The following is a 25014-nucleotide window of genomic DNA, read 5'->3' as shown; positions in this document are numbered from 1 at the left end:
AACATTTCTATAATGTATGCTTTCTACTGAAAGACTGTATATTTAACAACGTAAAAACTCCTTTATATCTTGTTGACCCATGGTTGACAGTTTGTATGAATGGTCTTCCAATTTTTTCCTGTTACATACAAATGCTTTATTTTCTTCTTTTAAAAAAACTTATATTGTGTGCATAGTATTGTGATTTTAAGATCTCTGTGTCTTTATTTTCCTTTATACTATTTGTTTTATGAGACTTGGAGCCTTATATGAGTCATTCCCACATACACAAGTGGTTACTAGAGTCTCCTGTGTTGGCTTTGAAATGGTTTATAATTTAATTTTCTATATTTAAATTAAATGAACTGACTTTTGCATGTACCAGGAAATGGAGTCCAGTGTCCATCTGGATAACCAGTTGTCCCAGAACCATTTATTGAACAATTCATTTCTCACTACGCTGCGTGGGAGCCTTATCATACAGCCAGTTTCCATATATTTGTGATTCTGTGTCTACGTCTTTTCTGTTCCATTAGTCTATTGGCCTATCCCTGCACAATACAACACTTTCATATTTACTAAGATGTAATTATTTAATACTATTTTGATGTCTGGTAAAATGTCTCAGTTTTGTTCCTCTTCTTCAGAAGTGCCTTGATTCTTCTTGGTATTCTTCAGTTTAATTCTATTAAAATAATATCTTTGGGTATTTTGTTGGAATTACACTGAAGCCATAATTTTAATTGGCTCCTTTGCTATATTGAGTGTTCTCATGCATGGCAATGGTGTCCTTTTGCATTTGTAAAGGTATTCCTTAATATCTTTCCCTAAATATGATTTTCTCCACAATACTCACATATTCCTTTTAGATTAATTCCTAGCTATTTAATATTTTTGATGCGATTGTAAAACTCCTACTTTTTTGAATGCACAGTGTTGCTGATGAATATCCAATGATGAATATACAACTGTTGATATACATGTTAGGTTATTTCAGGTGTACAATATAGTGATTAGACAGGTTTATACTTTCCGCTGTGCTCATCACAAGTGTAGCTACCATCTGTCACCATACAACACTACTACAATACAACTGACTGTATTCTCTGCTGTACATTTTATCCCTGTGACTTTTTCAGCCCATAACTGGAAGCCTGTATCTCCCACTCCCCTTCACCCTTTTTGCCCATGCCCTTAACCCCCTCCCCTCTGGCAGCCATCAGTTCTCTGTATTTATGAGTCTATTTCTGCTTTTTTTGGTTAATTTTTAATTTGTTCTACTTTTTTGGATTCCACATAGAAGTGAAATCATACAGTATTTTTCTTTGACTTGTTTCACTTGGCGTAATACCCTCTAGGTCCATCTATGTTGTTGCAAATGGCAAGATCTCATACTCTTGTTGTTTTACAGCAGAGTAAAATTTCGTGTGTGTGTGTGTGTGTGTGTGTGTGTGTAATATATATACCACATCTTTATCTGTTAATGGATTGGATTGCTTCCCTATCTTGGCTTCAATAAATAGGTAAAAGTTTCACCTTTTAAACATTGTATTTTTGTTTGTTTGTTTGTTGCTCACATACCAATATACATAATACACATTTTGTAAAAATGATCTTGCTGAAAATATCCCTCAAGACTATCTGTGGATTCTTGTGAGTTTTCTAAAAGGTTTACCTGTTTTTGCAGATATTACCTTTGTCTCCTTTTGGTGCTTAAGACTTTTTCAGCATCACCTTACTGAGCTGGCTCTATCTTGTATAATTGAGCTGTCAGGCTGTCACCACCCTAACCCACTGACCAATAATATCACTAAAGCAGAGCAACTAGACATGTGCACACTTATTTTATGTTTTTGAATAACATTGCATCACCTATGAGTTGTTCTTGCTGCAAAATTTGAACCTGAATTCAACAAACCTTTGTAATTACCTTTCAGTTGATAACAAATATATGGAGTAGAGGGGGGATAAGCTAAATGACACTGTGAGGAAACAACATAATTATGTGGAAATTATCCAGAAGAATGACCTAGTCACTCCAATAAATAAACAATATCCAAAAACAAAAGCGAATAAAAGGAAACCAGTTGGAACTGAAAATTTCTATACTTGATCTTAGCCAAAAGGCCAAGAAGCGACGATGGAACTGAAAATTCCTAAATGTGGAAACCTGGAACTTTGGATGGTGATTTGAACAAACCAAGCCCTGTCCACACATTCAAGCCAAAGGGACCAGGAACACACTTGGCATTTGAGTGGTTGGGCCTCAGACCCTTGGGGAGGAAGAACACACATCCCAGAGAACCCTAGAGTGTTCCAGGAAGGTGGTGTTAGAAAGGATTTATTGTAGGATTTGGGTTGTGTTCGGGGTTTGGGAGACTTAAGGGATCAGGACATTGCTCCGATAGGATGTTGTCAGGAAGAGGAGTAATTCTATGATTGGGCTGAAGCTGTAATGGGTGAAGTGTCAGTAGTCACTCATGTGAGGAGCCGTGGGTGTTGGGTCATTTGTGGTCATGTGTGTTCATCATGCTTTGTCTGTATTCAGATCCAGTAAGAGTCGTCTTGCTTTTGTCTTGATCCAGGGTCACAGAGCAGCCCTATCTGATATTGCTGATCTGTGAGATTGATGATGGAAGCGAAAGCTTGATCATAGAGTTGATACTATAACTGAAAGCGTTTATTCCTGAATCAAAGTTGAACAGTTAATTATGTCTCCGAGGATGGGTGGCTCCAACTAAAGTCTGCTGCCCTCCCACCACCGGGAGCCTGGAAATTTGGGTTATTCTCTCAAAATGCTCAAGGAAATGAACTAATCAGTTAGGATTTAGGGTCTAGTTAAAGGATCTTAATTTTTTTAAAAGATTGATTGATTCATTTATTTATTTTAAAGATTTTATTTATTTATTAATGAGAGATACAGAGAGAGAGATTCAGAGACACAGGCAGAGGGAGAAGCAGGCCCCATGCAGGGAGCCTGATGTGGGACTCGATCCTGGGATCCTGGGGTCACATCCTGGGTTGAAGGCAGGCGCTAAACCACTGAGCCACCCGGGGATCCCCGTTTTTAAAGACTTAATATTCGTGGGCAGCCCTGGTGGCTCAGCAGTTTACCACCGCCTTCAGCCCAAGGCCTGATCTGGAAACCCGGGATCGAGTCCTACGTTGGGCTCCCTGAGAGGAGTCTGCTTCTCCCTCTGCCTGTGTCTCTGCCTCTCTCTCTCTCTCTGTGTCTCTCATTAATAAATAAATAAAATCTTAAAAAAAAACTTGAAAATGAAATAAAAATGAAAATGTAATATATTAATGTGGGATGCAGATGAGGCAAATTTTCAGGAATATTCACAGCATTAAATATATATTTTAGGTGCCTGGGTGGCACAGTCAGTAAAGTGTCCGACTCGGCTTTGGCTGAGGTCATTCTCTCAGGATCTTGAGATCAAGCCCCGTGTCAGGCTCCACACTCTGTGTAGAATCCGCTTGGGACTTATTTTCCCTCTAAAATCAATCAATAAATTTATATACACACACACACACACACACACACACACACACACACCAGGGAAACAAAAGGCCTAAAATCAATAACCCAAGCTTTGACTTAAGAAAGTAGAGATAAGGTGTACCTGGGTGACTCAGTTAGGCATCTGCCTTCCCTTGGATCATGATCCCAGGGTCTTTAGATCAAGCTCCAAGTCCGGCTCCCCACAGGGAGCCTGCTTCTCCCTCTGCCTGTGTGTCTCTCATGAATAAATAAATAAAATCTTAAAAAATAATAATAATAAAGAAATTGTTGTCCCCACCTCAACACCGTCTGTCACAGTACCTGGCTTTGTCTTCTTTTACAGCAATTATCTCCTTTTTTTTTTTTTTTTGTTTTTCAATTAAAAAGTTGCTTGCTAATCACCTTGGTTGTGGTTGAGAATTGGAGAAAGATGTTCCTGTATGGCAAAGGAAAATGTCATATAAACCCACTTATTAACTGCAGAAATTACAGAATGGACAAATTGTTATGATCATACAACAGCATGCAGCGATGGGAAAAAAAAAGACAAAGTTACATGTATCGGTATAGATGAATTTTTTTTTTAAGCTATCTCTATACTCAACCTGGGGCTCAAACTTACAACCCTGAGATCAAGAGTCACACTCTCAGGATCCCTGGGTGGCTGGCTCAGTGACTGAGCATCTGCCTTCAGCTCAGTGCATGATCCTAGGGTACTGGGATCGAGTCCTGCATCAGGATCCCTGAGGGAAGCCTGCTTCTCCCTCTGCCTATGTCTCTGTGTCTCTCACCAATAAATAAAATCTTTAATTAAAAAAGTCACAATCTATGGGCAGCCCAGGTGGCTCGATGGTTTAACACTGCCTTCAGCCCAGGGCATGATCCTGGAGACCCAGGATCGAGTCCCACGTCTGGCTCCCTGCATGGAGCCTGCTTCTCCCTCTGCCTGTGTCTCTGCTTCTTTCTCTTTCTTTTTCTGCATGTGTCTCTCATGAATAAATAAAATCTTAAAAAAAAATAAAAAAGACATAATCTCTACTGACAATCAGGTGCCCCAGTATATAGATAGATGAATCTTAAGAATGTTCAGAGAAAATAGCAAGTCACAGAGAAATCTCTATTTCCTGGTTCTATTTGTATAAAGCCCCAAACCAGGCAAAACTAAATGATATATTAAGGATATATATGATAAAAATTATAAAGAATAGCAAATATGTGATTCAATATAAAATTCACACTAGTGATTAGTCTTGGTTCCAGGGAGGAGATAGAATGCAGTTGAAGAGGGACTTTTAATTTACAGGTATATTTCTTCAGTTGAATGGTAGATATTTGAGTATATTACTCATTTCCTTTAAACATGTAAAGGAATATATATATATATATATATATATATATATACATATATACATATATATATATACACAATCACACAGATTTGTTATGCACCACGCATGCAATGAAAGGAGCTAAGCCAATTAGGTTTTGCACAATTATTCTTCTTCTCAATAGATAACATAACTATCAATAGGTGTAGAAAGGCCAACTACTCACTACCAGATAATAGTAAAAGCAAATCTCAATCAAAATCTTGCTGCACCTGTAGAACATGTCTGACAGAGCCATTTACTTAGCAGGCCAACTCTGCGCATTCATATAGCCTGTTGCTGAACTCCATGTTCCCAGCATTCTGTCTGCTTAGATGCTCTGATCTTGCACCAAAGTTTCACTGGAAGCAAACACTGTTCCATAAAGGCAAGATTCGTCCAACAGTGTACTTACTGGGAGGCCACCAGTGTCCTCAAAAGGAACGGCCAGACAGTTGTGGAATTCCAGACTCAGGTTTGATCAGGAATAGGCTTCAGGGTTCCCTAGACATTATTGTCTTATGCTTGGAAGAGTGTGGAGTGGCTGCAATATCTCAGTCAATTCATATATGCCCAATACTACTAATTTCACCAAATTCATCCCACTTTTTATATCCATTATAATCCATTAGTTTAACCATGGCCTCAGAATTTATGAGAGGTTAGATAACTGAAGCAACATCGTAGCACTTGGAGTTTCAGTTTCCCATTAGGTTGCCACCTGACCACCTCTGGAAGGGAGTTGCTGATTAGGGAAACTAACTCTGTATATGGTATTGATTAAAAGTCATGCTTTAGCACATTTTTTCTGCTGATATATTTTATTTATTTATTTTTTTAAGATTTTATTTATTCATGAGAGACACACAGAGAGAGGCAGAGACATAGGCAGAGGGAGAAGCAGGCTCCAATGCAGGGAGCCCGATGTGGGACTCGATCCCAGGACTCCAGGATCATGCCCTGAGCTGAAGGCAGGTGCTTTAGCCGCCAAGCCACCCAGGGATCCCCTCTGCTGATGTATTTTTTTGTTTTGTTTTGTTTTGTTTTTGCTGATGTATTTTAAAACACATTTTAGACATCATAATATATTTCACAACAAAAAAGTGCTAAAAGTATTTAATTGTAAATTATTTCAAAACTAGAAACTGGGAAAGTTTTAGTTAAATATCAGGATAGACTAAAGTACTTTCAGACTTGAAACTCTCAAGAAAGAGGTGCCTGGCTCGCTCAATCAGTGAAACATGCAACTTTTGATCTTGAGGTTGTGAGTTCAAGCCCTATGTGAGGTATAGAGATTACTTAAAAATAAAAACACTTTTTATAAAGTCTCAAAATTCCATGCACCACTATTAGGAAGCTACTGAAGGACCTTGCCAATGAAAAACTAAATGGAAACAGAAAAAGCAACTCCAATGATGCCAACGGCATTCCCAAGATGCTGTATGAGCATCTGGCTTCATGAACAACCTGCTTGCATTGGAAGTTACACGGCCCTTGAGAACAGTTGGCAAAATCAAAGCAGTATAAAGCTAAACATGTTTAAATTGAAAAAACTTAGACAACTGCACAGTTTGGGGATGAACTAAGGATAAGGACATTGAAAACAAAGTTGTGGAAAAACAAAATGCAATCATTGCATAAAACATGGCTCAGAGATGGTGTTGACATAGCCAAACTACTGTAATCATCAGAAAATATTCTATACAAAAATGAAGAGTTCTATTAGGAGAGGACCAGAGTGAAAACTGCTCTAAATTCTCATCTTCCAAAGTAGGACATTAAATGATAATACCAAAAACTTGAAAAATAGAAGTTATTACTGTAAGCTTATTTAGTGACATATACCCTAAGAACAAGAGTTGAAAAGTGGTTGCTTCTGAGAAGCTGGCAGTATTGGTTGTAACGCAATCTTGTAAACAATGAATATGAAAAAGTGAAACATTAAAACCAGATTTTTTAAAAAATATTTTATTTATGAGAGACAGAGAGAGACAGAGACACAGGCAGAGGGAGAAGCAGGCTCCATGCAGGGAGCCTGACGCGCGACTCAATCCCGGGTCTCCAGGATCACACCCTGGGCTGAAGCTGGTGCTAAACAGCTGAGCCACCCGGGCCGCCCCTAAAACCAGATTTAAAAAATAATTATCAGGATAAAGATACCTTCAGACTTGAAAAAATTAGTGAAACCCCCCCTTCCCTAAAGGAAATCACATGACATTTTATTTTTAAATATTTTATTTATTTGAGAGAGAGCACAAGCAGGGGGAGTGGCAGGCAGAGGGCGCAGGAGAAGCAGGCTCTCCACTAAGCAGGGAGCCCAATGAAGGGCTTGATCCAGGACCCTGAAATCATGACCTGAGCCGAAGGCAGACACTAAACCGACTGAGCCACCTAGGCACCCCAGATGAGCTATTTTTAAAGTACAAAATGATTAGCTGCACTGAGTTCAATTGACAGGAGGAAGGGGAGACTAAGTCTGTAGTTTCGGTATGGAGGGTGGCAGGTGGGAGCATTGTCTTTGATCAACCCTGTAAGGTAGATTATTTTTCAGTTTTAAAGGAAACTGGTTCTGGGGATCCCTGGGTGGCGCAATGGTTTGGCGCCTGCCTTTGGCCCAGGGCGCGATCCTGGAGACCCGGGATCGAATCCCACGTCGGGCTCCCGGTGCATGGAGCCTGCTTCTCCCTCTGCCTGTGTCTCTGCCTCTCTCTCTATGACTATCATAAATAAATAAAAAATTAAAAAAAAAAAAGGAAACTGGTTCCAAAACTCTTCAAGTTCAAACAACTTCAAAATCCTTTTGGTTTATCTAGTATATGTGCTCCCTCCAGAGACCACTTAACTCTTCAGTGCAATTTCAGAAGGTCTCTTCCAGTCCATGAATTCCACTCACTTGTCGGTTAAATCCCAAAACTTAGTGTCCTCTTGGGACATGAAGCTTTTAAAATAGTGGACGTCCCTCATTTGTTCAATGTCTCATTGACTCACTCCTACCTGAACCATCTCACAGGGAACCCAAAAGTGCTCTTGGGCAGCTATGTGGACTAGAAAGATTTCCATGGAAATCAAGCTACCAAATGTAAACCTGCTTAATATTCAATATTCTTCTGCGTAATCTTGATGTCAAGCATGCCCTGTGGAAGTCATGTGAGTTAGAATGTTTAGCTTTTTTTTTTTTTTTTAAGATAGCTCTGGTGTTTTTGTTTTTTTTTTTTAATTTTATTTATTCATTCATGAGAGAGAGAGAGAGAGAGAGAGAGAGGCAGAGACACAGGCAGAGGGAGAAGCAGGCTCCATGCCGGAAGCCCGATGCGGGACTCGATCCCGGGACTCCTGGATCGCGCCCTGGGCCAAAGGCAGGCGCTAAACCGCTGAGCCACCCAGGGATCCCCTAGAATGTTTAGCTTTACATAAGGCATCCCATTGGTGGGTGTTGTAGAAGTTTTAAAGAAGACTTAAATAGACGTACAGATATAGATGATTGGGCAATTCAATAAAGGCGTCAGTTTTATTCAACCTGATTTATAGCTTCAATACAATTTCAAATAAAATCTCCAAGTTTATTTTATTTTTTTTAAAATTTTTTTCTTTTTTTTAAATTTATTTATCCAAGTTTAATTTGATGTTTAATGATGTTTAATTTGGCAAGCTGACTCTAAAATATATATTGAAGAGGCCAGGAGTTGTCAAGGCATCCTTGAAGAGATGAAAATTGTCACCAGATATCAAGAATGAGAAAGCTGCAAGATTTGAGTATGGTATTAGCCCAAGGATAACCAATCGACCAACAGAGCATATGAGATGTCAAGACACAAGTTGCACTGCAAATAAGCTGGATGGACCTCTCAATAGATGGTGTGACCATTAGTCATTCTTATATTATGTATACTTAAGTTTATAAGCAGGCTCCATCCCATTCACAAACACAGAATCAACTTCCAAGTAGATGATTAGAAGTACATATAGAATATTTAATGGCTCTAGAGTAGAGTAGGGGAGGATTTTTTAAAGGATCCGAACCTCAAAAGGAAAGACTGATAAAATGAAATATATCAAACTTAACTTCTGTCCAAAACACCATAAAAGTGAGATAAACTCTGGAGAAGATACCTGGCAAGTGAATATACTTGCTACAGGACTAAAATCCAGAAAATATAAAGAGCTCTTATAAACCAAAAAGACAAATAGAAAAGCAGGGTGGGGCATTAACAGTTATTTTACAGAAGAAAAACAAATGATTATTAAATTATAAAAATATATTCTATTACAGATCATGGGAATAATTAAAACTGGAGAGAACATTTAACACCTCACAATTAGTAAAAAATATATATGTGTATATATATAATTGAAATCAAGTACTGTTGAGGTAGAACAATGAAAACATTTATACACTGTGGGTGGGAGTATATAAATTGACACTACACTTAGGAAAATAATTTGCCATCATCCAAAAAGGTTTAGTGGTTCACTTCCCAAAGAAACCAGATGCATAATTTCCATAGTAGCTGTTTGTTAAAGTTTCAAACTGAATATCCACCAGGGTAGAATGAAAATAAATAACTTTAAGCAAAAACATAATGAATCAATCTCATGAACATGTTGAATGAAAAAGTTCAAGACTGGATTAATCAACTTTATGTAAGTCAAAAACATGTGGAACCAGCGTACACTTATGATGACCTATGTATAATGTATGGAATTGCTGAATCACCACTATATTGTAGATCTGAAATTAATGTAACACTGTCAACTAACTATACATGTTATAACTAACCATGTTATTTTTAAAAATATGCAAAACTAAACATTGTTTAGGGATACAAACATACACTGTAAAAGGTCAGGAAAACAATGGACTATAAACTAAAAACAGTGGAGGTATCTATATAGGACCAGGAAGTGAAGAGATTATGGTCAAGAAGGGGCACAAAGGAAACCTTGAAAGGTGATGCAAATGTTCTATTAATGTTAGGGTCATAGATACATGTTCTATTTTTCCATTATGTTCTAGAGTCTTATTTTGTTAAAAGTATAAATATGTATAAATTGTACATTACTTGCAAAAGATAACCAAATAAGCATGTCAGTGGGGAAATGATCAGAGGATACTGAATTTCAGTATTAAACAAATGATTTTATGTAAAGACTAGGAGGCACAAAGTCAGATAGTAAAAAAATAGGGGTGGGGGTGGAATGATGGGGTAAAGGGTGCCTTAAGGAGGGCACATGATGTAATGATCACTGGCTGTTATACACAACTGATGAATCACTTAACTACCTTTGAAACTAGTAATACACTATACATTAATTAAATTTAAATTAAATAAAAATATATAAAAATCAAGTGAGGTAATATGAGCAATAAAATGATAGCTAAAACCAATCATAAAATGTCAAGAATTAGCATTGTGCTACAAGTCCTAGTCAGTGCAATCAGGCAAGAAAAAAAAGGACCTAGACTCTCAAGGAAACAATCAAAATGTCATTATACTTGGGGATAAATCTGACAAGATGTTGTCAAGTCATATATACTGAAAACTACAGACAATACAGAGAGAAGTCAGAGTCAAATAAATGGATATACGGATTAGAAGCCTCAATATTGTGAAGAAATGAATTTTATGCAAACTGATCTAGATTTAACACAGTCCCAGTCAAAGCCTCAGTAGTGTTTTTGGTGGTTTTTTTTTTTTTTTTTGCTGATACAAGTTCTAACTTTTACATAGCTGTTATCTACTAAAAAGATGTGATTTCCCGAATAGATAAAGTCTAAGAAAGAAAACCTACGGGATGCCTGGGTGACTCATTTAAGCATATGACTTTGGCTCAAGTCATGATCCCAGGGTCCTGGGATCCAGCTGTGTTGTCAACTTCATGCTAAGCCGGGAGTCTGCTTGTCCCTCTCCCTCTGCCCCTTCCCCAGCTCGTGCTCTCTCAAATAGGCGGAAGGAAGGAAGGAAACCTAGAACTAAATCAACGGGGATTCTGAGAAGAGGTCAGTTCCCAAAATGAAGTGAACAATGGTATCTGAAGAGCGCTACAGGGTAGTGTCCAAATAGGAACAGAGGGAAGATGATTGTGTGTATATAATGTGGTAAGTATATGCTATATGTATATGGTGGCACTATTACTCAATTTTTCATAGTACTAAGTCAAGACTAACAGACACACACACAAAATAAAAAGAAAACACATTAGAGAACTATTAAATTCCACAAAGTGGAAAGTGGCTACCTTTATAGGGCACATAGTCCTGGAATGGTCATATATGCCTCTAATAAAGGCTTACATATTTTTTAAGGCAAAAAATATGTACACAACATAGAAAAATTATTGGACTTTTATTGACATTCTCCAATTGATCCCATAATATATCTGTAAAGGAGGCATTATAACCATATATTTTTTTAAAGATTATTTATTTATTCATTCATGAGAGACCCAGAAGGAGAGAGAGGCAGGGACACAGGCTCCATGCAGGGACCTGACGTGGGACTCAATCCCGGACTCCAGGATCATGACCCGGGCTGAAGGTGGCACTAAACTGCTGAGCCACTGGGGCTGCCCTATAACCACATTTTTAAAAATGTAAACTGTACCCTCAACCTGGGGCTCAAACTCACAATGTGAGATCAAGAGTTGCATGCAGTACTGATGGGACCAGCCAGGTACCCTTTAAACAAATATTTTAGAAGCTGCTGAGGTAAAATCATTCTGGTTGTTTAAAACTGAAAAAATGAAACAAAAATCCAACAAGAAACTCAACAGAATTGTTGAGACTAGAGTCACTGGCTTAGTTTTGTCCACTACCTGAAAAGAAAAGAACAATTAAAAGAGTTTTACAATAGTTCATCATTCAGAATCTGTTACTGCACAGATTTTAAGATGTTTTGAGTCAGTTCCAGTATAGAAATAAGGCCAGACTGTTTCTTTAATAGTTAAAAATATAGAGATTTATCACTCAAATTGTAAAGGAAACCTCACCCAAGTCACAGTCTAAAAAAATACCAGTCTTTGTAGGTATTACTTTTGGCAGAAGATTAATTTTTCTAGGACCCAATGCAATATAATTACTCAGACTACATCGTCCAACACCCCATAATCTGTCCTGCACTAAAACTGGTTGATTCTGATTCTTTCTCCTTCTGGAGAGTCTTTACAGACACCCATGATCCATTCAGGCTTGTCTTTCACTTCTACCTCCCAATACTGCTTGCCAGAATTATAACCTATAGAACTCAGAACAGCTGGGGAGAGATAAAACCTCCTTGGGTTACGAGGTAAGTTATGTGCTTTAGTTCCATATCACACAGTTTTTCTATCTTCTGAGATAACGAGCTTACGATGTGCTGTTTCACAATCTAGAATTAGATCCACCTGAAAACTCTTAATTTTCTTTAGGCCAAAATATTGTGGAGGAAGATGGTAACCATATTCCTTTATTGGAATAAAAAAGGTTCAGGGGACTTTAAGGTTCCATATCTACAGTAGATACTTTTAATATCTGTCAGTAATTCCAGCTCTGACTTCAGATATTTGCCCTCTATTTCCTTTGAGAGATATTTTAATGTAGAAAGATAATTTGAAAATGTTGTTTTCATTTAGTTTGGCTAAAATATCCATTTCTCCATCTTGTAATTGCCGAAGAACAATCTCTCGCTCATTTTTGAGAAACAAAAGTCGCTCAAATTCAGACTTTATTTCTTCTCTCCTACATTGTACCTTCTTCAGTTCCAATGATTTTCTGCTTTGCGTGATTATCACTTTTTCGACTTGTTCTATTCTCTCCTTCCATGGTTCAATGCAGTTCTGCAATCTTTTCCTATGATGGGGAGCAGCCTTCTCTATGGGCCAAATATAGTGATTCCGGTGATGAGTGGAGAAACTACACTGTGGACATAAAACTTCTAGGTCCTTCTGACAGCAAAAGGTCAAAACTTGATTGTTTTTCACATACAAGCTTCTCTTCCTTCCTCTTCCTCTTGCTTCTTATCTGTAGTAGCTTAGCAATTTAAATCAAATTGCCCAGTTGGGGATTATTGGTGAATTTCCTTTCTGGAGAGCTGTGACGGCAAAAGGGGCAGGGGAAAGTATCACTTAGATCTTTCCAGGACATACTGATGCAGGAGAGACAGAAGTTATGCCTACAGTTAGTGGTCACTGGCTCTTTGAAGTAGTCTAGACAATGGGACAGCTAGCCCCCGTATGGAGGTCAGCCAGGGCTGTTATGAACTCCATTGGGCTGTGGACAAAGGTGACGGGTACAAAGGTGACGGGTAAGGTAATATATGTCCTTTAGCAATGCCTGGTTCTCTAGCACACAACACCCAGCAAGCAGTGGCTATCTTCCCACAGACCTTGAAACCCGACCAGCTTTCCGTTTCACTGGATTGGTGTGTTGTCGATAGCCTTCACAAACCTGTTTATCCTCCAGCCCTTAGCTCTAGAGCTTGCTGCCCAGAATACTCCACAGGCTGCAGTCTGTTGCACGCTAGAACGTTTTAGCTGGGATGCTGTTCTTCTCACTCAATGATGTAAAGTCAGGCTTAATGACTTTCCTATTCAAGAAAGTACTTTTAGGTCCAAAACTAGGAATCTTTCCTATGGGTGAGAAAAGACAGTAAGTTAAAAATATGATACCACAATCACTAATGTATTAAAACATTCACACAACACTCTTCAATAAATGCTAAACTCCTTGTGTAGTTGTTCTTGGAAAAACAGGAATTCATAGTGTTTATAGAAATTCATTCCTCTCACACAATTCCAAAACAACAAAGCCTATATAAGATAGCCTTCCAAAAAAGTTATCCATCTCAATCCAATCATGAGAAAACACGTAGTCTAACTTAAATTGTGGGGCACTCTATATAATAATTGGTAGGTGTTCTTCAAAATGTCACGAAAAACAACATAAAAAAGTTTCAGAAATATTACAAACAAATATAATGGGTGGTTCCTGACTGAAATAGGGATCTTAAGAGATAAGCAACTAAAAGAACATTTCTGGGACAAATGGGAGAATTTTGGTATGGACCACATATCATAGTCTATCAGTATTAAATGGTGTGTATCATAGGTAAGTAAAACATCCTTGTTCTTAGACAATATATACTTTGGGGAGTAGGGGGGTCATCTTGATGGCTACTTTCAGAAGGTTCAATAATTTTAAGATGTTAAACAAAAGGTTAATGAAACTGGTGCATCCAAGCAAAAGGCTTATCTTTGTTGTTGCACAGCCTTTCAATTTTTCTATATGTTTGAAATGTTCAAAATAAAACGTTACAGAGAAAATTTCCCAGCTTCTTTTTGAGATATGCACCACACCCAATTTTAAGCAAATCAAATTCCTCCAAGCTTGTGAGTCATTTTACCATTAGCATTCTCTTTCTTCCCACATTAAGATACTTTCTCAACTTTTGTTCTTTGTCTCCTCTCCCTCATAATCCAAAGACAGAACAGAAATATGGGTGTGGTTCTGACATCTGAAATTGGCTTTGTCTTGGTGACCTAGCAAGTTCTTTTACCACACAGACTTACTCTTCCTACAAGTAGAATAGGAAAAACAATAATTCTAGAAAGCCTCCGTTTCCAAGTCATTCCCAAACTCAAGGATTGACTTAGTGCCATGAGCCAGCAGAAGCAAAAGCTAACATAGCAACATGCTGTAGAAGGCAGTGTTTCACAATATAAGGACTACAATTAAGTCCTTTAGGTTTGAATCCTGGTTTAGATACTTAGTGTATACTTGAGGAAAATCCATGTAACTTTTTTGAATCCCATTTCTTTGACCTATACAATGAGGATTATAACCCCCTCTTTTTAAAAATTATGATACCACATAAATGGCAGCCAACGTGTCCACTGTTCTTGGCCAATAAGCTTTCTATTTTTTATTAAAGATTTTTTTAAAAAGTAATCTCTACCCACAACGTGGGGCTAGAGCCTACAACCTCAAGATTAAGTCACATGCTGCATCAGCCTGAGCCAGCCAGTGCCCCAGCTTTCTATTTTACATTTATTTTAACCTGGATCCAACTACAGCCCACATGTTATATTTAGTTATTAGCATCCTTAACTACCTTTCAATCTAGAGTAGTGTCTTCTGCCTCTACTGTTGTAGAGTCCTGGTGGACTATCCTAAGCTCTACACTTAACCTACTGCTTGATATATAATTTAACTTATCTCTCAAACCTTGACTTTTTAAACCGATTAAATGTTTCCTCTTAGTTAAACCTGTCCATAACTCACCAAAAGTCAGGACAAAGTGCTTCACCCTTAGCTTACCAATCAGAGCCCTTCATACCTTATTATCTTTAAGTTCATCTTCATCTGGCTTTGGTCTTTTTAAAAAAACAAAACAACAAAACAGAGATGTTAGGTTTTCCTTCCCCCACAAACCCCTCACTGCTTAGATTACCTTCTCCTCCCGTCTTTCCTTAAGACTAAGTTCTGCTCCTTTGGGAGACTCAGACCAAGACAAATGTTCTCTATAAGCTAAGGATCTTTAATGTAGTTGCTGATTCAATTAACCTCTCCAAGCAACCCTATAAATTAGGAGCTGTTATCCTCAATTAGAGCTGTAAAAAATGAGTCTACAATAATGTACTCAACAATGAGTATGCTCAAACAACATTGCATTAATTGTCATGATAATCACTAAGCTGTAGTGTCCCTTCTTCATATTCCCACAGCACCCTATGGCTCCCTCTACATCTATTTCAGAGCATCTCATATTTTTCATATTTGCTATATTCACAGTTCTTCACATTTGATAACATATTTCAAACATTTTTAAGAGGAAAGACTGGGATTTATTGATTGTAGCACTGTACCAGCAAAAAACATAACACAAATTGAGAGGCAGCAATACCTGATAGAACTGGGTCTTCATCAGCTCTGCCACTTAACTAGCAGTATGTCCTTGGTCAAATTAATTTCTCTGAGCTTCAGTTTTCTTTTCACAAAGTGAAAAATAATACTATCTCATTCTGTAATTATTTAAAAGAAAATAAAATTAAGGCATACCTTGTTTGTTTGATCATGCTTCACAGGACTGCCACTTTGCAGATATTGGGTTTATTAGCAAACTGTGGGCTCAAGACTTCAGTGAAAGAATTAACTACAGATGTGAGGGAAACAGCAAGACCCAGAGTTAGAAGTGGGGCCTGAAGATATGACTGAATTGTTGCAATCTCATGATCAAACTTGAAGAGATGAAGAGTCAGATGCTGTTTATGGACGAAAAGAAAAAAATGGTTTGAGATGGAATCTACTTCCGGTTAAGATGCTGTGAAGACTGCTGGAATGACAAGGATTTAGAAGATGCCATAAACTCAGTTGATAAAGCAGCGGCAAGGATTGAGAACAGACTCCCAATTTTGAAAGGATTTCTACTATGGCTAAAATGCTATCAAACAGCATCACATCCAACAGAGTAATCCTTCATGAAAAGAAAGCGGCAATCTTCACTGTCTCATTTTAAGAAATTGCCAGAGCCACCCCAGCCTTCAGCAACCACCACCCTGATCAGTCAGCAGCCATCAGCATAGAAGTTCCTCCACCAGCAAAAGGATTACAACTCACTAAAAGCTCAAATGATAGCATTTTAGCAACAGATTGTTTTTAATTAAAGTATGTACACTGAGAATTTTTTTTTTTTAAGACATAAGGCTATTGCACAGTTAATAATACCAGTAAACATACTGGGGAACAAAATTTGTTTGACTTACTTTATGGCAGTGATCTGGAACCGATCTCACAGTATCTCTGAGCTGTGTGTGTATACACACACCTACATATAAAAAGTAATGATATTAAACCTGAAAGTTGCTAGTCTTGAACAGTTGCTAAGTCTTTCATGACTGGTAAAGGCATTAACTTCCACCAGGCTCGTTATAATAACGTGATGTAGGAAATTTTCTTACACTAATTTTGGAAGTGCAGGAGAGAAGTTTCAGAATTTTAAAATACACCTTTAATGTTAAAATATACTCAACTTGTAGTAAATGCCAATAACACAGAACTACACAAAATACAGCATACAGGCTCTTCCAGGTGACTCTTCCTACTTGCCCAAACTAAGTGTTATAGCTACTAAGGTTTCCATGACTTCTAATTCTTGCTTAATATGTTCAAAATGGGTGCTTTTTACAGACTCTTACCCAATGTGACATTCAACAGTGAAGCATGATGGGAAAACAGAAATCAAGAAAAAAACATAAAACTTTTTGGCAGCCTGGGTGGCTCAGCAGTTTAGTGCCACCTTCGGCCCAGGGCGTGATTCTGGAGACCCAGGATCGAGTCCCGCATCGGGCTCCCTGCATGGAGCCTGCTTCTCCCTCTGCCTGTGTCTCTGCCTCTGTGTCTCTCATGAATAAATAAAATCTTCAGAAAAATAAAACTTTTTAAAAGGTATGTACATGGGATCCCTGGGTGGCGCAGCGGTTTGGTGCCTGCCTTTGGCCCAGGGCACGATCCTGGAGACCTGGGATCGAATCCCACGTCGGGCTCCCGGTGCATGGAGCCTGCTTCTCCCTCTGCCTGTGTCTCTGCCTCTCTCTCTCTCTCTCTCTGTGACTATCATAAGAAAAAAAAAAAAAAAAAAAAGGTATGTACATAAAAAGGACTCAGCGAGGTGCAAGGAACATAATAGGAACGACCTCCAGCTATCGTTGTGCCCCCTCTTTCCCCAAATGCATACACACAGGTCAGTCTTCTCCATGTTTCAGAATAAAGCCATTGACAATCAAGTTAACACCACCCTCCTTAAACTGCCCATTTCTCTCCCCACTGTAGCCAGTTTTCTACTCTGAAACATGACGGTGCTTCCAGTCGATCCCCTAACTGTAGGTAAAGAGGTTTTTTTTTTTTTTTTTAAGATTTTGTTTATTCACAAGACACAGGCAGAGGGAGAAGCAGGCTCCAAGCGGGGACCCCGGGGTCACACCCTGGGCCAGAGGCAGGCGCTCACCCGCTGAGCCACCCGGGCCGCCCTAAGGTGGTCCTTCCCACTGCTATGTTGGGAATGACCCTTTTATCTTCCACCTAAGACCTTCCAGGAGACCTTGCCCTTGAGGAAGTAGCTTCTCAGGCCTTGGACTGCGTGTCGGTCCCGCCGCACCTCGGTGGAAGACTCCGGGCCCACAGTCCCAGTCTCTGGCTCCGCGTCCAAGTTCGCAGGGGACGCTGCCGGGCTCGGGGCCTCCGCTCGCGGGTCACGTGCCGGCCGCCGGGCCTGGCTCCCCGTGGACTCCTACGTCACAGGTCCGCTCTCGAGGGGGACGGATCTCCGGGTTGCTGCTGTGGCCACGCGGGCGAAGGGCGCTCGACAAGCACCCAGCGGGTCAGCACGACCACCTCGCACTGGACCTGGGCCCGCCGGGGCCGGAACCGGAAGAGTCTGCACGGCGGTGGCGGCAACTGCCGACTGCAAGGCCTGCGAGCCGTGAGGCGTCCCCACCGGCCAGCGCGTGCGGGCGATGGAGCGCGGCGGGTTGTCCGAGGGCGGCTACCGCCCCTGCTCTGCCCTCCCCACCCTCCATGTCCTCCCTCCCACCGCGCACGGACAAGTCATTCTTTGCAGACGCCCCGGCGGCTTCCCCGATTCTCGCTCGGCTCAGAATCTTCTGGAACATCTAACGAACGCGGGCCCAGCCCGGCCATGCCGCGTCCACGGGTCCGCAACCCGCAAGTTCCCACAAGACCCTCCCGCAGCCTGAGGCGACCCCGAGGCGCGGCGCCCGGGAGCCGCTGAGCACACCCGCGCCTCCGCCGCCCCTCGGCCTACCTGGCGCAGACGACGCGCGTCCCCAGAGCCCAGGCCATCCGCGTCGGCGGGCTCCTGCCGGAAGCGCGCCCGTGGCCCTGGCGCTGATTGGCCGGCCTTCCGGAAGTGCGTGGTCAGCGCCTGCGCATGCTCCGTGATTCCGAGGGGCCGAGGGGCCGAGGGGGCGGGGCCGGGCGCGCGCGGCAGAGGGCCTTTCCTTCAGCGGCCCGCGGTTGCCGCCGTCGACCGTGGCTCCCGCTGGCGGCTGTTTGCACGTGAGTGTGTGTGTCCCTAGGAGCAGTGTGGTCCGGTGAGGGGCAGGTTGGTCTCCGCCGCGCAGGCCGGCAGGAGCCGGAGCGGCCGCCCTGAGGGACCGCGTGGCGCCTCGGCCGTGACAGGCCGCGTCTGCCCGCCCACCGCGACCCCGGCTGACCCGGGGCGCTCCCCGGAGGGAAGAGCTCGGTAGGGGAGGCGTCGGGGGCGCCTCGGGGTCCCGAGCGGGAAGTCGGAGAACGGCTTTTGGGAACCGACGAGCTCGCCCACGATAGCAGCCCCGACGCCTTTCGGGCAAAATGGGGGATTTTCATTTTGATAGAACCACTGTGGTTTGCGTGGTGCGGAGAAAAGGCAGTAAGCCCCCCCCCCCGCCCTTTTTTTTCTTTTTAAAGCAATCCCTGCCCGCCCCGTGGGGCCTGAACTCCTGACCCCGGGAGGCGGCGTGGCCTGCTCTGCGGCCGACCCCGGGCGCCCTCGCCGCCGTCGGAGGCCCGTCACGTGCTCCGGTGCAGCCTGAATTCTGGAAGGATGATTGGCTACGACTTCGATCCAGCGAGCGGTGAGCGGTGGGAAGGGACACGCAGGTGTGACTGACGAGAGGATCCTCCCCAGGTACTGTTAGGATCCCCAAGGCTTTTGAACTGCTGGTGGCCACTGCTTCCCTGCTTTGCCTTTGTCCTTGTGTTGTGGGGGGAGTATGTGGTTTTGATTTAAATACTGTGAGTTCGGGACGCCTGGGTGCCTCAATGGGTGGCGTCTGCCCTCGGCTCAGGGTGTGGGAGCCTGCTTCTCCCTCTGCCGGTGTCTCTGCCCCCCCCCCCGTGTCTCATGAATAAATAAATAAATAAATAAGTCTTTAAAAAAAACCTAAATGCTGTGAGTTGGGTGCCTGGGTGGCTGGGTGGTTCGGTGGTTACGTTTCTGCCCTCCGCTCAGGTGGTGATCACAGGGTTCCTGGATGGAGCCCCGCGTTGAGCTCCCCGCTTGGCAAGGAGTCGGCCTCTGCCTCCCCACTCCCACCCCCAGCTTAGGCTTTCTCTCTGTCAAATAAATAAGACCTTTCAAAATAAAGAGATACTGTGAGATACAAAATTTGAGTCCTTTCCTATCACGGTTCAGTCCTATCAGGACATGATCACTGCTGACAGGACACTGAAGCCTGAATGGCGGGCTGCACGTGGTCTGGTGGTGGTAGTCTCCTCGGGTGGGGCGGGTGGGGCAGGTGGGGCCAGCCTACCTGCTGTGTGCTAACTAAGGACTTGATGGTTATGTATTGGATTCTTCTGAACTCTGGGCTTTTAAGAATTATCATTTAACTTCCTACTCGGAAGCGATCTGGCCTCCGCCTCAGTCGTCCTGTGTAAGAACTGAAACTCTTCCTAGTTATCAGTGGCCTAGTTTCTCAGCAGAGGATTAGTTTCCATGCCTGTTACCCTCTGAGATGCCTTGTAATCCCGGTCTCTGGCTGCGCCATCTTGTTTCAGCAAGCTGCTCTTCCTCTCCCTGCCTTCATGCATGACCGTAAAGGTCTGCAAGGGCGCAGGCACACAGCAAAGTCTTAATATGTAGCATGACCCATGTATATGTGTGTATGTGCAGGTGCACATGCGTGTATTTGTGTGCTTCGGCATGTAGAGAGGAGAGTGGTTACGCTCTGGCTTTGCAAGCAGGCTTCCCAGAATTCAAAAGCAAGCACTGCTTTGTGTAACCCTTGGCAGATTATCTTTTTGTACCTGTTTCTCATCTACTAAAAAAAAATGGGGTTGGGGGGTGACAGTATGTAGAGTGTAAGATGGAGTCACTCATGTCAAGTAGGGGCACTGCAGCTACCGGATATCTCTCAGACCAGCAGCTGCTGAGGACACCCCAGAACTGATAAGTGGAAGCAAAGGAGTTGTGCAGGGGCCCAAGACTAATTAAGTCCCTTTAAAAAGGGAGGATTTTGGCAGCAAACTGTCAGAGTCTTCAGACATCGACTCCTCTGTGTCTGACCCCTTAAGAAAAGGCAGCTGCCGCCACAGGCTCTGCCCGACTGATCTCCCGACAGAATAGAGAGCCTTCGCTGCTCAAACATAGTAGGCCCGGAGTGCTGGGAGCTGACCTGGACCAGACCCAGGTCTTACCTCAACTGCGCACCCAGACTCACTTCCCGTTTGGTTCGTTAACTTCCTACCCTCTGTGTTACCTCGTTTGTTGTGGGACTTGTGTTCTGCTCTGTGCATAGCCTAAGTCGACAACTTAATCACATGGTGAAATGTCATCGAGTCTGGGATCCTGAACCTGCTTTATAATTATGTTAACCTTGTTTTGACCGAATAAAGCTGCTACTGTGGAAAGACACAACTCCTGTGAGCGCCTTCATAGCTGCTCATGAAGTGGTACAACCTGACTTCTTGGAGCTCTAAAGGAGTTTTTTTTTAATGAGTTAAAGCACTAGTGTCTGACATGGCAAATACAGTATCAAAACACACACACACACACACACACACACTCACTATAAATTCATCCAAAAATGCCTATTTCTGTTTCCCTAAGAGCAGAAATGAGATTTAGAAACAGCAGGTATGAGAAAAACTAACAAAACAAAAAACCCACCATTTTCTCTCATTTGTAAAGCCCCCCCCCCCCCCCCCCCCCACTGAACTAAGTGGCTTTTTTGGAGAAAGCCTGGGTTACAGCAGACTTAAGAGTTGGTGTCGGGGCCCTTCTTGCCAGAGGTGGGTACAACATTGACAAAGTGCCAGTTTGGCATCTGGGGTTTGGCTCAGCTGTCTTTTTCTCCTGCTCAGCCACTGTGGCAGTCTGTCTGCTTGCTTTCCCAGCACAGGCCAGGGAACCATGGATTTGACCTCCAGCCGTGCGGCCAGCTACTTCCAGGATAGTCAGAGCCTCCACTCAACAGTGACCTAGGATAGCCTCAGCCTTTAGGGCGGGCCTGCCAGGAACTTGATCCTCTGGAATGATAACCTCCAACGAGGCTCCCTGAGCCTTGATCTGGGCCACCATCTCCTGGCCAGTCACCTCCAGGGCATGCCACTCCTGGGTGCGGACAAAGAGCTGCGTGTCCCATGACTGAACCATGGCCACCATAGCCACTACCTCAAAGGAAATTACTTTGCAAAAGGCTGACCCTCTTCTCCCCGCCCCCCATCCCTTTCTTTTAACAAGTGCACTTTTTATTTAAAATTTTTTAAAAGATTTATTTATTTATTTTGAGAGAGAGAGGTGGGGTGGGGGGCAGAGGAAGAGTGACAGAATCTCAAGCAGCAGACTTCCCTCCCCCCACCCTCTAAGCAGGGAGCCTGACGCTTGATCCTACAATCCTATTCATGACTTGAGCTGAAATCAAGAGTTGAATGTTTAACTGAGCCACCTAGACATCCCTCAAGTGCACTTTTTAAATTAAACAGTAAACCTGATAAGTTTTTTTCCCTCTATTTTATTATTTTATTTTATTTTATTATTTTATTTTTAGGTGGGAGGTGGGTGGAGGTAGGGAGAGAGGGCATCTTAAGCCGACTTCAGGCCCAGGGTGGAGCTTGATCTCATGACCCTGAGATGGTGACCAGAGCCGAAATCAAGAGTCAGATGCTTAACTGACTGAGCCATCCAGGTCCCCCGCCCCAATCTAAATAATTTTTAAAACGCGGCTCAGGTACTCTAAAAGCAGAACTCCAAAAATCACAATATGGACAAGAGCAATCATCCACAATCTCATTAGAGGGAAGAGTATTTTAATAGAAAACACTTTTTTTTTCATCATATTACAAGTTTGGGACTTTTTTTATTTTTCAAAGATAATATTAAAAGTTCTTGAATGCTAAAGAATCATAAATATTTTTTTAAAGATTTTATTTATTCATGAGAGACACACACAGAGAGAGAGAGAGAGAGAGGCAGAGACATAGGCAGAGGGAGAAGCAGGCTCCATGCAGGGAAGCCTGATGTGGGACTTGATCCTGGGACTCCAGGGCCACGCCCTGGTCTGAAGGCAGATGCTTAACCGCTGAGCCATCCAGGGATCCCCTGAATCATAAAATATTTTTGTTTTGGTTTACTTATATTTGAACCTTCCATGATACTTAAGGCTCAGTTTGAACCTTCCATGATATATATGGCTCAGCTCATATTTAGTTAAGCATAACTATTTGAGTTATGAAACAAAAATTTTAACACGTCACTGGAAGAAATAATAGCATGGAAACTAACATATTAACACATGCTTCAAGGAAATGTTACATTAAGAATGGAAAAGTTGAGAAATGGATACATAGCAAAATATTCTTTACCCATTACCAAATTAAAAACTTTTGAGAATATTCTATAACCACCAACTACATAGCAAATGACACAAAACAGTTGATATAAAGTACTATGAGAACTTGTAAAACCTGAGTTTTGTAATACTCCCTAAATATGTAGTAAGGAGACAGCATAGGTAGTTCTTGTGGATTCTTAAGTGTGCAATCAAATAACTTCCAGAGGAGGGTGAGGACTTTTCTGTCGAGCAGTTGACAGGGACCAGAGCCTCAAATCATCAACCTCACTACCACTTACCAAGACTCCTTGGAATTCAATTATGATTTTATAGTAGGATGAGAATTTAGATGTAAAAAGAAGCCAGGGCTAGAATCCAGTGTTCTTTCCATGAACATTCTGGCTGGGTGGAAGCCAGGAATGGAAAATGGGATACAGATCTAGAGTTTAGGGGGTGAGGTCATTTATGGAAGTGAGAACAAAGGGAAGAAACAAAGCCTGGAACTCAGCAATATGCTAAAATAACGTTTTTCTTACTGGATTAAAATTACTAATTTTTTCTTTTTGCCTCAGGCTCTAACATGGGTCAATTGATCCTGTCTTTATTTTAAAATTTGCTATTGTTCATCATACATTTTTTGGTGTTAATTTTTTTTAATGGTGTTAAAATATTATTTATCTCGTTTAGTGAGGTTTTGAGCACACCCTTAAATTTTTTGTCCAGATATTCTAGTCCTGGCCGGCCCTGTGAAGGAATAAAAATAGTGCCAGAATGGAACCAAAGACCACTGATTGAATTCAGAGTTTGAAAGGAAGTGAGCCAAGAGAGAAAGATCAACATTACAATTCTTATTTGGTCTACCACTTGCCATCTGCTCCACTTCACTGACTCACCTCATGGCCCCAAACTGGGGCAGCACCATTACTTCTGTTCCCCTTAACCATCTTGATTAAACTATGTAAAATCTATTTTCCTTTGTATTCTGAATATGTTGGAATTTACAAAGAACTTTTAATAGAAATTTTTAAAGAAAAACAACAAAACACCAAATCATAGTGAAAGTTAAGTTTAAAGTATACATATTGACACTCCTCTGGTCTCCCCCTCCAACTATCAGTGAATAAATTTGGGTCCATTGTCATGAATTTGTTCTGGTATGCCACTTTCAGCATACATGCCACTGATAGCAGAATTTTTATAATTTTAAGAGAATCTTTGCCCTTATTCCCCTAATCCTGAATTAAGTAAAAAATCTCCAGTGGTAGGGTATGTATCAAGGATGCAGAGTCTTAAATGCCTCAATTAAAATGAACAAAAAATTGGAAATAAAGACAAGTATCAGAAGCATTTCTACTAGGCTGTGTTCAACACTTTGAACATTTCCTGTACAAAAGGACAGCTAGACAGTCAAATGTCTATTGAAAACTTATTGCTGTTGTATGAGCAGAAATCTACAACCATTTAATTACCTTGCAATGGTATGGCTGGTTTTTAACTTTGTGAATGTGAGTCTGTACTTGAAAAACTTGGCTTCTATTCAATGAGCTGTATCTGAACTATATAAAGTATTGCTTTTCTTTGTTTGTTGTACAAAATATATAAACATACATGTTTTAAACATAAATGTAAATGGTAATAGCTTATATTTCTACTGAAATGCACTTATATAAAAGAATTACAATTTATCCAGAAAATTACTTAGAATTTCCCCAAAGTATCCAATTTAAATGAGGTAAAACATTTCATAAAGCATCTTTTGTGCTTAAAGTTAATTACAGTGCTTTTATAGAAACTTTCCATCCCAAAAGACATTAATAAACTATGAAAGGAGACAAATTCTGTGATTTCAGAATTTCT

General features: G+C 41.4%; 1 protein-coding gene and 1 long non-coding RNA gene across 2 annotated transcripts; one reads left to right on the top strand and one right to left on the bottom strand.

Annotated features, from left to right (window-relative positions):
- Positions 1 to 11375: 11375 nt before the first annotated feature.
- Positions 11376 to 18261, bottom strand: TRIM60 (tripartite motif containing 60). Its single transcript, XM_038559144.1, is given in 10 exon segments — positions 11376 to 11791; positions 11793 to 12004; positions 12007 to 12299; positions 12302 to 12441; positions 12443 to 12799; positions 12801 to 13041; positions 13044 to 13455; positions 15162 to 15198; positions 15884 to 16086; positions 17979 to 18261. Coding segments are annotated over 7 exon segments (1377 nt in total). The 5' UTR covers positions 13093 to 13455; positions 15162 to 15198; positions 15884 to 16086; positions 17979 to 18261; the 3' UTR covers positions 11376 to 11706.
- Positions 18262 to 18778: 517 nt separating this feature from the next.
- On the top strand, positions 18779 to 24125 carry LOC102152129. The gene is made up of 3 exons (XR_005370960.1): positions 18779 to 18898; positions 19292 to 19511; positions 23881 to 24125. It is a non-coding gene; the product is annotated as an uncharacterized LOC102152129 (long non-coding RNA).
- The last annotated feature ends 889 nt before the right edge of the window (positions 24126 to 25014 follow it).

This window comes from Canis lupus, chromosome 15, assembly GCF_011100685.1.
Source record: "Canis lupus familiaris isolate Mischka breed German Shepherd chromosome 15, alternate assembly UU_Cfam_GSD_1.0, whole genome shotgun sequence".
NCBI classification, from domain to species: domain Eukaryota; kingdom Metazoa; phylum Chordata; class Mammalia; order Carnivora; family Canidae; genus Canis; species Canis lupus.
The sequence above is the reverse complement of the archived record's forward strand: the minus strand, read 5'-3'. Positions and strand labels throughout refer to the sequence as shown.